Here is a 13,601-nt window from a genome sequence, read left to right as displayed (position 1 = left end):
GTCATCTCTTGACCTGTGGCGTGGGGATGTTGCTGTTTGCAAGGAGGTGCTGTGTTTTGCAGCAAGGTGCCTGGGCCCCTGCTCTTTCAGCATGGTTCAGCTGTCCCTCGTCAGACCCTGTCTGGTTGGCAACTCAGAGAGGCATCATTAGTGAAGTTAAATTTGAGATGCACCCCATTATTATGAAGCCCTTGAAAGGGAGCCCTGCTTTCCTGTGGCTGCTGTACCCCCCTCCCTCCCCCATGAAATGGGGTGCATTGAAGGTTTGTCCTCTTACGCTTGTATCTGTTTCTCTAGTGAGTGTGTGCCCGCCGGAGCACAGCCTCACCTTCTCAGTGTCCCCGAGCTGTGCTCTTGCCTGGCTGAGAGCTGGGTCACCTTCAGGTTGTACCTGCAGGAGCTGCTACAGTACAAGAGGCAAAACCCTGCCAAGGTAAACGTGGGCCATGCTGGAGGTGTTCCTCTTGTAGTCAGGGGCTCCTCAGATGACCTGGGGGATGGGAGGAATCTTAGGGCAAGATTTACACTGATACAGCCCTTCCCTAATGATTGCAGGTGCCCTTCTCTCATCCCACTCTGCCCAGACATCAGGAAAGGAAAGCTTTGCTAGTGAATTGTGTTCCCAGCACCTGTGAGCTGGGGCCGAGCTTAACCCCTTATGGGAATGGCCAGCCCTTTGTTCCTTGATTTATAGTCTGAGTAGGAAGTTTGCCCGATTATGGCTTTTGCCCTTTCATAGGCTTTGTTCAGCGCTGGAAGCTGTTTGTATCTCTCTTGCAAGCAGCACCTGCAAGCTGCTATTCTCCAAATCCACAGTGCAGGGTGTTCAGGGCTCCTGAATGCGTGAAAGAATCTGGCATAAACCTGGGGGTTGATGGATGTGCCAGATGTTGTTCGGAGAGGAATTACCTCTTTGTAGCCAGGTCTTGGTTCTGGCCTGCCTTAGGACCTCGACCGTCACCAAAGATCAATGACATCCACACAGGCTATCTTTGTAGCAGACTTGGCAGAATCCAGTATGCTCAAGTTAGAGAAGTAAGTGGGTTTTACTATATTTATTTCCATTACTGGCTATACCCACTTCTCAGACAGATGACTCCACAGTTACACCATTCAGCCAGAAGGGGGGAGAAAGGGACTCAAGACAGATGCCATAAATTTAAAGTCTGGTCTCCTCTAGTGTTGAGCTTGAATTAGTTAGAAGATGAGACTCAGAGTGCACCAAACTCTCCTAGATGGCTTCCTTTACTTGGCGAACCAGTCTTTCAGCTCTGCTGAGCATTAGTCTCTCCAGCCCTGACCCCTTTGACAGACCTCCAGTACCCTAGAGCCATCATCTAATCTGCAAGAAGGGCCTGTGCCCCTCGCAAAGAGCAGAAGAGTCTTGGCTGGATGGTCACACACCCGCCAATTCTAGATGAGCCATGCTGGGGGTGGACAGGGCACCATGGATTGTGAACAAATCCTCTCACCTCTGTGCCTCGGTTTCCCCATCTGGGTAACGGAAGGGATAGTATAGAATCATAGAATATCAGGGTTGGAAGGGACCCCAGAAGGTCATCTAGTCCAACCCCCTGCTCGAAGCAGGACCAATTCCCAGTTAAATCATCCCAGCCAGGGCTTTGTCAAGCCTGACCTTAAAAACCTCTAAGGAAGGAGATTCTACCACCTCCCTAGGTAACGCATTCCAGTGTTTCACCACCCTCTTAGTGAAAAAGTTTTTCCTAATATCCAATCTAAACCTCCCCCACTGCAACTTGAGACCATTACTCCTCGTTCTGTCATCTGCTACCATTGAGAACAGTCTAGAGCCATCCTCTTTGGAACCCCCTTTCAGGTAGTTGAAAGCAGCTATCAAATCCCCCCTCATTCTTCTCTTCTGCAGGCTAAACAATCCCAGCTCCCTCAGCCTCTCCTCATAAGTCATGTGTTCCAGACCCGTAATCATTTTTGTTGCCCTTTGCTGGACTCTCTCCAATTTATCCACATCCTTCTTGAAGTGTGGGGCCCAAAACTGGACGCAGTACTCCAGATGAGGCCTCACCAATGTCGAATAGAGGGGAACGATCACGTCCCTCGATCTGCTCGCTATGCCCCTACTTATACATCCCAAAATGCCATTGGCCTTCTTGGCAACAAGGGCACACTGCTGACTCATATCCAGCTTCTCGTCCACTGTCACCCCTAGGTCCTTTTCCGCAGAACTGCTGCCTAGCCATTCGGTCCCTAGTCTGTAGCTGTGCATTGGGTTCTTCCGTCCTAAGTGCAGGACCCTGCACTTATCCTTATTGAACCTCATCAGATTTCTTTTGGCCCAATCCTCCAATTTGTCTAGGTCCTTCTGTATCCTATCCCTCCCCTCCAGCGTATCTACCACTCCTCCCAGTTTAGTATCATCCGCAAATTTGCTGAGAGTGCAATCCACACCATCCTCCAGATCATTTATGAAGATATTGAACAAAACCGGCCCCAGGACCGACCCTTGGGGCACTCCACTTGATACCGGCTGCCAACTAGACATGGAGCCATTGGTCACTACCCGTTGAGCCCGACAATCTAGCCAGCTTTCTACCCACCTTATAGTGCATTCTTCCAGCCCATACTTCCTTAACTTGCTGACAAGAATACTGTGGGCGACCGTGTCAAAAGCTTTGCTAAAGTCAAGAAACAATACATCCACTGCTTTCCCTTCATCCACAGAACCAGTAATCTCATCATAAAAGGCGATTAGATTAGTCAGGCATGACTTTCCCTTGGTGAATCCATGCTGGCTGTTCCTGATCACTTTCCTCTCATGCAAGTGCTTCAGGATTGATTCTTTGAGGACCTGCTCCATGATTTTTCCAGGGACTGAGGTGAGGCTGACTGGCCTGTAGTTCCCAGGATCCTCCTTCTTCCCTTTTTTAAAGATTGGCACTACATTAGCCTTTTTCCAGTCATCCGGGACTTCCCTCGTTCGCCACGAGTTTTCAAAGATAATGGCCAATGGCTCTGCAATCACAGCCGCCAATTCCTTCAGCACTCTCGGATGCAACTCGTCCGGCCCCATGGACTTGTGCACGTCCAGCTTTTCTAAATAGTCCCTAACCACCTCTATCTCCACAGAGGGCTGGCCATCTCTTCCCCATTTTGCGATGCCCAGCGCAGCAGTCTGGGAGCTGACCTTGTTAGTGAAAACAGAGGCAAAAAAAGCATTGAGTACATTAGCTTTTTCCACATCCTCTGTCACTAGGTTGCCTCCTCTAGAAAATGTTAATCTACAAATGAACAGCACTATCTAATATAATATGTCCTATCTTACTTCCAGGAGACCTTGTTGAACTTCAGAAGTGTGACGGTTTAGGACATTCCCAAAAAGCTTCTTTAGTAGGGTGGTCACAGGTTCTTAGGTTTCGTTAGGTCTCCTCTACACTGACTTGCTTTTTTGCACTTCACTCTGCTTTTCCCCAGGGCTGGGAAGTTTGAGTTCTGACCATCAATGCCGGGTGCTTAGGACAAATCTAGGCCAGAATAAGCCATTGGGTTGGGTCAGGCTTTTGTGGTTTAAATTTGCAAATATTGTTACAATATTTTAAGGTGAGAAATGGCGCTGAGCGAGTCTCTTGCACCAGCTGCAGGGATGGCGTCTTTGCCTCTTGTCTGTTGTTTTGTTCATCCCTCACCTCTGTTTCCCCAGTTCTGTGTGAGGGTCTGTTCGGGGTGCCTGATCCTGGCTATGGTCGGACACTACGTTCCAGGCATAATGATCTCCTCTATCATCTGTGAGTATAAGTGGCTCCTTGGTGACTTTCCTGAATCATTTGATAAACTGGTAGAAGTGTGCTCACAAGTCTTTCATATCCCACAGCCCATACCAGATAAAGTGACGTGCGTAACTCCTCACCTCCCTGCCACCTCAGGTCATTCGCTAGGGTGCTGTTTATGTCAGCCCTACACTGTGATGCAGTACAGCACAAAGCCAGCAGAGGGAGCCAAGGTCAACCAGTGAGCCCTCTTCCCAGATCTGCACCATTCTACATGCTCAGGGATTGCATGCAGTGTAGTTGTAGGTGCGTTGCCCATGATATTAGACAGACAGACAAGGTGGGTGACGGGTCCAGTTAGTCCAATAAGATATTACCTTACCCACCCTGTCTCTCTGACATGCTCAGTGAAGCAGATGTTCCTGCAGGGAAGCAGAGAAATGCAGTGTCACTCTGAAACTTCAACAGAGAACAAATCCATGTCTGCCAGGCTTGAAAGGGAAAAGTTGCTGGGGAAAGAAAATGTGTTTTCAACCTTCCCAAAGCGTTACAGGCAGCAGGAGGTAAAATTGGAAGGAAATGTAAGTACTTGGCTATCTTAAGATCACCCTAAAGAACTTCATAATGTAGTCAGAGCAACAGTTTGGAAATTTGGAATGCTGATCTGCTTTCTCTTCCTCTGCTTCAGTGGACGTGTTAGCTTATCGGGTCACTCAGGTGTTCGGCACACTGGCTTCCAGTTGGGGCACAGCCTTGCTTGTAAGTCCTAGGTAGCTGCTGCCCTTTCAGAAGTCAGCCACTTTAATTAACCCCCATCTATAGCTCCAGCTCAGAGGTCAGAAATGAGGTGTGTTGGTTGAGCTCAGGCTTTGTAATAGCAGGGGTGTGACAGGTAAGGACTGCTGTGCATTGGCAAAGCTGTTTGTGGATGAAAGCAGCCCTGGAATAATAGGGTGGAACTGCAGATCAGGAGTGAGGTGGATTGGCAGACCTGTAAGGGTGAAGCCAGTGTCATCAGACTGCTCTTCAGCAGACATCAAGTTCCATTCCTGGTGCTCCTGTGCCTGGCTACTGGGAGAATTGGCCTATTGTTCCTTTCCTAGTTTAAGAACAGCCACAGTGAGTCAGACCAATGGTCTATCCAGCCCAGTATCCTGTCTCTGACAGTGGCTAATGCCAGGTGCTTCACAGAGAATGAACAGAACAGGACAATTATCGACAGATCCATTCTCTGTTGTTCAGTCCCAGCTTCTAGCAGTCGGGAGGTTTTAGGGACACTGGGAGCATGGGGTTTTGATCTGGCCATTTTAGCTAAGAACTGTTGATGGACCTGTCCTCCAGGAACTTATCTAGTTCTTTTTTTAACCCAGTTATAGTTTTGGCCTTCACAACATCCCCTGGCAATGAGTTCCACAGGTTAACTGTGCGTTGTGTGAAGAAATACTTCCTTTTTTTTTGTTTTTAAACCTGCTGCCTATTCATGTCACTGGGTGACCCCTAGTTCTTGTGTTATGGGAAGGGGTAAACAACCCTTCCCAGTTCACTCTCCACACCCTTCCTGATTTCATATACCTCTATCATATCCCCTCTTAGTGATCTCTTTTTCAAGATGAACAGACCCAGTCTGTTTGTTCTCTCCTCATATGGAAGCTGTTCTCTACCCGTCCTCTTTTTTGTTGCCCTTCTCTGCACCTTTTCCGATCCTAGTACACCTTTTAGATCAGGTGACTAGAAGTGCCTGCAGTATTCAAGGTGTGGGCATACCATGGATTTATACAGGGACGTGATATTTTCTGTCTTATTGACCCCTTTCCGAATGGCTAACCTGCTCTGGGTTCTCTCTGCATTTCCAGTGCTCAGCATTCTGCTCTGGCCATTGGTGGTTTACCATGAGCTGATCCAGAGGATGTACACTCGGCTGGAACCTATCCTGATGAAACTGGACTACAGTATGAAAGCAGAGACACTGCACCTGAAGCACGAGAAGAGAAGTAAGGCACTGCCTTTTCTCTGTTCTCTCTGCCTTGGCCGGCTGGAAACCCAGTTTGGCTAAAACCAGCACTGGCAAGTAGGAATAGGTGTGGAGTGCCTGAGAAATGTCCACCATAGCCGGGGGGAGGGAGGATCATCTTAGAGGTTACGACTAAGGGTGATGGGGTAAAACTGAGCAAAGGAAAATTTAGGCTGAATATTGGGAGTATGGGGAGAGACTGTTTGGCAGTGACCTGTCAAACAGTGAAAGAGGTACCTAAGGGAAGGGGTGAGAGCCCCATTACTTGGGACGCTTAACTGGGCCGGGCAGAACTCAGGCGAAGGGGCTGAAGGGAACAAACCTGGCCTGGCTCTTTGGGCAGGGGTGGGGATGGACTAGATGGGACCCCGCAGCTCCTTCCCTCCCTTTCCAGGATTCTGAGCCTGGTGCCACTCAGTGAAGTTTCTTCCGTTTCCTCACACAGAGCGCCAAGGAAAGAGCGAACCCATGGCAGGCGATGAGCCAATGGCGGAGACAGAGAGTGAGAGTGAGGCGGAGCTGTCTGGCTACTCCCCAGTGGTAAGGGCCGCAGAGGAGCCGTGCGGTAGATAGCCCTCTTCCCTGCCAGCACCTCCCCAGAGAGCCAGGAACAGCGGGTTGGTCAGAATGCAGCCACACTGGTAACCAGCAGCAGAGCTGTCCAAGCTGTCCCTGGCCTCTGGGCCCTGGCAGGGATTGGAAAGTCACCAGTGGGTGCTTAGGGAGGGATGCAAGCTGCCTCTGTGGAGGGGCTGTGACCAAGAGCCTGCTTGTCAGGTGGCCCCGGGAGCAGTGTGGTGGAGTGCAAAGCCCAGGGACCCTTGAGGAACTGGCACCCTTGAGCCCTGGAGTAAGGGAATGCCCTGCCCTGCTCTCCCTGACCCCTTGAGCAGGTGACTAGAGTAGTCCCCATGGGCTCTGGAGGGAGTCACGCTGCACCTGCCTCTGCTGGCCTGCAGGCACCGGTGCTGGTGGTACAGACAGCTAGCTATTTCCTGGAACCCTTATCACGCCCAGGGGAAAGGGTCATGGAGCTGTTCCCCACCACCCGCGCTTGCTTGGCAGATGGGAAATGTGTAGTCCCTTTTATTTCCATGCTGATGGGGTGATCAGGGCAGGCATCTGGTTTTGCTGCAGCTGCCAGTGGAAGGAGAAGCTGGGCTGGGAAGTGGGAAGCTTTGGGTCACATGAAAGTATCTGCAGTGCCCTCTGCTGTTGTGTGTGTGTACGGTGTCTTTTTTGGCGTGGCCTGTTGGCAGGACTGTGAAAGGGGGCCCTGCCCTTTGCCACAGTGGTGTTCTGTAGCTGCCGCAGGAGGGGAGAATCCCCTGCTGTGGGGATTTCTAGGGCTCTAGGAGTTACACATGTGCTTTTCACTGGGCCCTCTATGTTGGGTGCTGGCAGGACGCAAACCCATCCAAGCTCGCTCACTCCAGAAGCAGCAAGGATGAGTCTGTGGCTGGACAGTGTCATGATGATTCTGCCCAGTCCCTGGCTCATACAGTATAAGAACCTTGTGTGACAGTTCATCTGGCAGATAACTTCTGCCCCTGCGGCTCTGGTCTGTGCAGAGGAGCCAGCAGGAAGCGCTGCCAGCTGGGCACCCAAACCTAACTCCCCTCCGCCACAGGTGGATGTGAAGAAGACAGCACTAGCGCTGGCGATTACAGACTCCGAGCTCTCTGACGAGGAGGCTTCCATCCTGGAGAGCGGGGGCTTCTCTGTTTCCAGGGCCACCACCCCACAGCTGACTGATGTGTCTGAAGGTATGTGGTGATCGTAATTCCCACCCTCACCCCACCCACACTGTCCTGAAACAGCTGTCTGGTAGGAACAGGCCATCACTCCCTACCCCTGGAGCTGGGACAGGCCCCTGGAGGGCAGGGGGAGAACCAGGCTCTTTGCAGGGGGAAAAGGGCCGGAAGGAAGCCAGGAGACCCTCGCTTGGCAGTTAAAGTGGCATGCCTCATCTCCCCAGTCACTGGACTGGGCTTCTGTGTGTTGTCATTTCTGGGTGTTTGAAACTCTCCCAGCTGGGCTGATAGCCCAGCCCCCATGGTGATGGGCTCTGTGCAATTGCTGCCTTGGGCAGCGAGGCGTTAGCAGCCGCACATCTTGTCATGGCTTCCCCGATAGCCATGACTGCTCCGGCTGTCTGATCTCTGCTGCCTGCATGATCCTGCTCCATGCTCTGCCCTGCTCCCTGCCTAACTCTGGAAAGGGAGGCAGCGCAGTCCTCAAAGGCTCTGCCAATGAGCAGAGAGGCAGGCAAACCTGGCCAAGTGATGACGTGTGCATGGCGCTGTACGAAACAAAGCCAGAGGCCTTGCCCCACAGCACTCCCTGGCTCTGACTAGGGCTGTGTGGTGGAGACGACAGGATCACAGGGCTGGTTGGGTGTGTGCAGGAGGAGTCGTGGGGACTGGGTAATCTACGGGAGTGTAGCTCGTCAGACACGTCGGGGTGGGTTTGAGGGGGGATTGAAAGGGGAGAGGGTGGAAGTGTGACAGGAGTTCTAGGCATGAACAGGCCCAGTGGCAGGTGGGGGATGGCAAGAAGGGGATGGTCAGGTGAGCCACCTGCTCCACACATCCCACATGTGGGGCAGAGTGAAGGGAAGTGGCTCCTAGGCAGGAAGAAGCTAAATTGTGGAGGAGCTTGAATCCAAAGTCATGTTCCTTCAAGCACTCCTCTCGTGGGAGTACAGGGCAACTCCCTGCTTCCACACTACCCAGGATGGAGCTGCGGGGGGGGGGGGCGGGGGCAAAGATCAGCTGATCTCTCAGCTGGAGCAGGCAGAGTGCAGCCTGGGTCTAAGGATAAATGCAGGGTCCTGCACTTACGACGGAAGAACCCAATGCACAGCTACAGACTAGGGACCGAATGGCTAGGCAGCAGTTCTGCAGAAAAGGACCTAGGGGTGACAGTGGACGAGAAGCTGGATATGAGTCAGCAATGTGCCCTTGTTGCCAAAAAGGCCAATGGCATTTTGGGATGTATAAGTAGGGGCATAGCGAGCAGATCGAGGGACGTGATTGTCCCCCTCTATTCGACATTGGTGAGGCCTCATGTGGAGTCCTGTGTCCAGTTTTGGGCCCCACACTACAAGAAGGATGTGGATAAATTGGAGAGAGTCCAGCAAAGGGCAACAAAAATGATTAGGGGTCTGGAACACGACTTATGAGGAGAGGCTGAGGGAACTGGGATTGTTTAGTCTGCAGAAGAGAAGAATGAGGGGGGATTTGATAGCTGCTTTCAACTACCTGAGAGGTGATTTCAGAGAGGATGGTTCTAGACTGTTCTCAGTGGTAGAAGAGGACAGGACAAGGAGTAATGGTCTCAAGTTGCAGTGGGGGAGGTTTAGGTTGGATATTAGAAAAAACTTTTTCACTAAGAGGGTGGTGAAACACTGGAATGCGTTGCCTATGGAGGTGGTGGAATCTCCTTCCTTAGAAGTTTTTAAGTTCAGGCTTGACAAAGCCCTGGCTGGGATGATTTAATTGGGGATTGGTCCTGCTTTGAGCAGGGGGTTGGACTAGATGACCTCCTGAGATCCTTTCCAACCCTGATATTCTATGATTCTAAGGGAATGGGACTGTGGAGAGTGGGAGAAGTTGCTGGTAATGCCATTGCCTGGCTGTGCCTTTCAGACCTGGATCAGCAGAGCCTGCACAGTGAGCCGGAGGAGTCCTTCGCCAAGGACCTGGCAGAGTTCCCCTCCGTGGAAGAGTATCATTCCAGAGACCTGGGGCCACAAAGCGACGATGACGCCTTCGGGGTGCCGCTGGCCCCCGAGCTTGCCCATGCTGCCCACGAGCTGGACTCTGCGGACAAGGAAGCTGTGGACTCTGACCTCTCCGTTCTCCATCTGGCTTCTCCTCTCCATTTTGTAAATACGCACTTCAATGGGAACGGGCAAGCGGTGCCAAGCAGCACAGAGCCGCAGACTGCTGCTGCCCCCGGCCTGGGCCTCTGCATCGATGTGCTAAGTGAGGAGATTGTTGCCACTGCGATCACTACGGTGGTGCAGAACACCCTCTCAGCACTGCTGCGCTCCTCTGAAGCTAGTGAGGGGCCTTCCCTCTCCGAGTTCCTGCCCACTGAGCCCGAAGAGAAACTGAACTTCCAGGCGCAGCTGTCAGAGACCGAGGCGGTGGGGATGGAGCCTGCAGCTCCCCCAGAGGAGGAGGGGGAAGTGGATGACTTTGAGCTACTGGATCAGAGGGAGCTGGAGCAAATGGATGTAGAGATGGGGCTTGGAGGAGAGAAGGAAGTGCAGGAATTGCCCATCGCTCCGTTTCCAGTTTCCTCCTCGCCTGCAGTTTCCGAGCTGCCAAAGCGAGAGGACCCAGAGGAGGCCGCGTCTTTGTCTTAGGTCGTCTCTGTCGCCCACTCTTTCCTCGTCGTCCCTAGAAGGAAGGAAGGATGGATGGACAGATGGACTCTTGCAGTGATGTCCAGTCTGTTTTAGATATTCATGTTGACCAGGATGGCAAAAAGTCTGTGTTAATGTGCTGTCTGGAATAACCCGTCCTTTCCATCCTTCCCAGCCCAGCCTTCCTCAGTCTGAGTGAGGGGAGGAGCCAGGCTGCAGTTGTAACACCAACCCCAGCAAAAGCTTCGTAGTGATGGTGCAGTATTTTGATCTGTCTTCTGTTTGTCTTTTGTTTTGCACGCAGAGTACTGAGCTAGATGTAGCTGCTGCTATACCCACATCCCTGGTAGGACAGATGCAATCTTATTTTATTGGGTTTTTAAATGGCTAAAAGTGTAAATAATTTTAAGTGTCTTTGATTCAGCTGGATGGGGGGAGGGGAAGGAAATACAACTCAGATCTCCGGGTGCAGGGGAAGTGAGAGGGGGAAGAGCAGAGGCAGGCTGCTTCCTACCAGAAAGGAAAAGGTGGGTGGATGCAGGAAGGGACCTGCAAGGCTGATACCAGGTTTTAGTATCCTCTCCATCAAACGGCACGTCGGGCATTTCCCTGTGTGTCTGGCCTGAATTATGCTACCTGCCCACGTTGGAGACCACTGCTGTGAATGGAGCAGCTTCTAGGTCTGGATCAGTTGCTCCTTGCCCCTATTCTGGTGCGCCCCCGTTCTCTCCTATCTTTAACTCTGCGGCACACAGATGGCTCCTCAAACCATCGTGCTCTAAATAAGCATGACCAAGCCAGACCCCTGAGTGCTGCTTTCTCTTGTCTAGTGTCTCACTGTGGCAGCTGGCTGGCTTTCCAGTGGCTTGGAAGGAGTTTATAAACTTGGCTTGTGCAGCAGAGAAGAGTCTGATTGTTTTATGTGTGAGGCTGTTTTGTGGCCCTAGTCCGAGGGGCTGCGCAGACAGTAATTGTGTGAGGGGGACCCCCCAAAATCTTTAAATTTTTAAATAACTAAAGGCAATTTCTAGGCAGTGTTCTGTAATCTCTTACTGCACTTTACGTCCCAAGTGCCCCCCCTCGCCCCAGGCCGGGCCAGTACAACGCCACTCTACCACCTGTCCTTGGCTCGTCCCTGCTGTGAGCACCTGGCATCTCTGTTCCAGTCACTACTGCCCAGTGAACCTGCTCCTGCTCTGGCAGGGCTGCCCTAGCTGGGGCTGGGAGCTTTCAGGGCAGTGCGAGGGACTGAAGAGCCACCTCTGATCCTGTCCCCTCAAGCAGTCCTGTTAGAAGCACCTCCCGTTCCAGCCCAGGTGGGTACCCAGAGTGTACCGTGGACTAGGTTCTGGTCTCGTGTCCATCAGGAGGCTCTGCTCCCTGTATCGCAGCCACAGGCCATCCTAGCTCTAGGCCCTGCCTTAAATGGCTCCTGTTGTGTTCCTGGAGCAGGGAATGGGCGTCCCTGTTCGTAGCTCTGGCCTGGGAACAAGGGAGGCTCCACTGACTCCAAGGAAAGAACTGTAAACCGACGTGGCAGCTTCTTTGCACAGGCCCTGGGCTGGAGGCAGCAGAAATGTCTCAGCCAGCGTGTGAAGGCTCAGCACGTACCCTTGGCAGTGTCTCGGTCTGTTCGGGCTAGCTCTGTCTCCACACAGGCAGTGGAGCACCGCAGGGAAATGTGGAAAATGCCTCTGTGTAATGGTGGGCCGTGGGATTTCAGGCTCTGCCTTGGGCATATAGGCCAACACGCCCAAGAGCAAGGCTGCCTGGAGCCCTCCTGCCTGTTGTCGCACCTATTACGTACAATCCCTCTGACTTCCGTAACCCTCGTACTGTCTTCATGTACCCCGGGGTCTGGCTGAGACTGCCCGAGCAGGGAACTGAGTTACTGCTGGGGGGGTCTCTGTGTCCTCCTTGCACGTAGACTCTGCAGCGCGAGGGGTCCTAGGCTAGCAGAAGTGGAGGTGTGGGACTCTTATGTACAGGGCTGTTGCAGCCTCTATCAATTCTTACTTAGGGTGCTGCAGTCAAGGAACGTATGGAAAGTGAGAGGCTGCACGGCTGTGGCCACCAGTCCCTGGAGTATGGGCCCAAGGTGGGAGTCTGTCTAGCTTGAGTGCAGAGGCAGGATGCCTTGCCGTGCTCCCCTGCTCCCCAGCCGGCACGCTTTGTCCCAGAGCTGAGACCATGTCAGCTCGTTGCACACCCAGGCACAGCCCCTTGACGGGATTTATCTCATAACTGACAGCAGAGCTTTTAAATCAGCAGCGACTTGTGCTCCAGAAACGTCTCCTGAGATCAGAGGGCTGAGAGAACCAGGGGATGGGAGCAGAGGCCCAATGATGTCCTTGCTACACCCCTTGGGCAGAGCATTTTGGAGTGTTCTCTGGCCCCACGAAGGCAGCTGAAGCTGGGCTTTGGCTGTCCCTCTGTATTGTGTGTGGGCTACTCCCCCGTTTCCCTGTTAGCGCGGGACAGGGCAGACTCCAGAGGAGTTGGTAGCTCTGTCACTGTTTGCCTAGATGGACACTTCTGCACTCTGTGTGACTTCCTGCTCAATGGAACATGCCATGGGAGTGGTGGCTTATGGGCCTATGAATTCTTTAATGGTAGCCCCTCCTGGCCTCTTTCGAGCTAGGACGATCTGCTTTCAGATCCCAGGTTTGGGAAGCGTTAGATTATTTATTGAGTAGATAATATAGAGGCACTTCCCAAAAACCTCCTCCTAGCCCAACAGATGCCAAACTGGCCCAAATGGAGCCTGTTCTCACCCCCTTTACCAGAGCAGTGTAGCCCCTCGCAGGCGGTGCTCTTCCTTGGAGGACACCATGTCTCATGAGGGTGGCTGCAGCCTGCTTTGGTGTAAATTAGATGAGCTCCTGGTAGGCTTCCAAAGCAACATGTGGGCCCCCTTGTCCTGCATTGCACTGGGAATCCCGGGCGCAGCACAGCGTCCTGCGTTCTACCGGGCCATGTGCATGGCACACGTGGCAGCCGCCCATGTTCAAATGGTGCTAACGTGGTTCCAAAAAGCCCCTGCCAAGGTATCCAGTGAACAGGCTGCTGCATGTCGCTAACCCAGGCATTGTTGCATGGTAGGAGCACAAATGGGTCACAACAATTTGGACCCCAAATTTTCTTTCAGGATGTAGGGAGAGGAAGGGGTCTTGTATGCTTGTGCTGATATGCCCACCCGCTCCCTGAGAACTGTGTCCGCAAGAGAATTTGAGGCACCAGTGCTGGTAGCAATGGGTGGCTTTTCGTTGCTGGTAGGTCTGCAGGAGACCTGGTGATAAATGTGTTACTCTTCCTAATAACATCCAGGAAAAGGGGCGGGGGGGAAGGGGTCCTTGTAATCCGTGTTCATTCTATGGCTATATTTAAAAGCAAAATGTAGAGTTTGTAATAAAAAATAAAAACAAAAAAAGGTGGAGGAGAAAGTTCTGGGCAATAAAATTTGTTGGCTGAA

General features: G+C 52.3%; 1 protein-coding gene across 7 annotated transcripts in view; it reads left to right on the top strand.

Annotated features, from left to right (window-relative positions):
- Positions 1–13,601, top strand: part of RETREG2 (reticulophagy regulator family member 2) — a 27,836-nt gene extending 14,235 nt beyond the window's left edge. For 5 of the 7 annotated variants that reach the window (XM_075117685.1, XM_075117683.1, XM_075117686.1 and 2 more), the window contains 6 exons: positions 298–433; positions 3,677–3,761; positions 5,597–5,734; positions 6,200–6,294; positions 7,385–7,520; positions 9,405–13,601. In XM_075117685.1, the coding sequence (XP_074973786.1) occupies positions 3,716–3,761; positions 5,597–5,734; positions 6,200–6,294; positions 7,385–7,520; positions 9,405–10,129 (1,140 nt within the window). In that variant the 5' untranslated portion in view covers positions 298–433; positions 3,677–3,715 and the 3' untranslated portion in view covers positions 10,130–13,601. The remainder of the gene's footprint in view (positions 1–297; positions 434–3,676; positions 3,762–5,596; positions 5,735–6,199; positions 6,295–7,384; positions 7,521–9,404) is intronic. The other 2 variants (XM_075117682.1, XM_075117684.1) reach the window with 1 other exon arrangement.

The sequence above is a fragment of the Caretta caretta genome, chromosome 11, assembly GCF_965140235.1.
Source record: "Caretta caretta isolate rCarCar2 chromosome 11, rCarCar1.hap1, whole genome shotgun sequence".
In the NCBI taxonomy this organism is placed as follows: domain Eukaryota; kingdom Metazoa; phylum Chordata; order Testudines; family Cheloniidae; genus Caretta; species Caretta caretta.
This window is presented reverse-complemented; position numbering and strand designations above follow the sequence as displayed.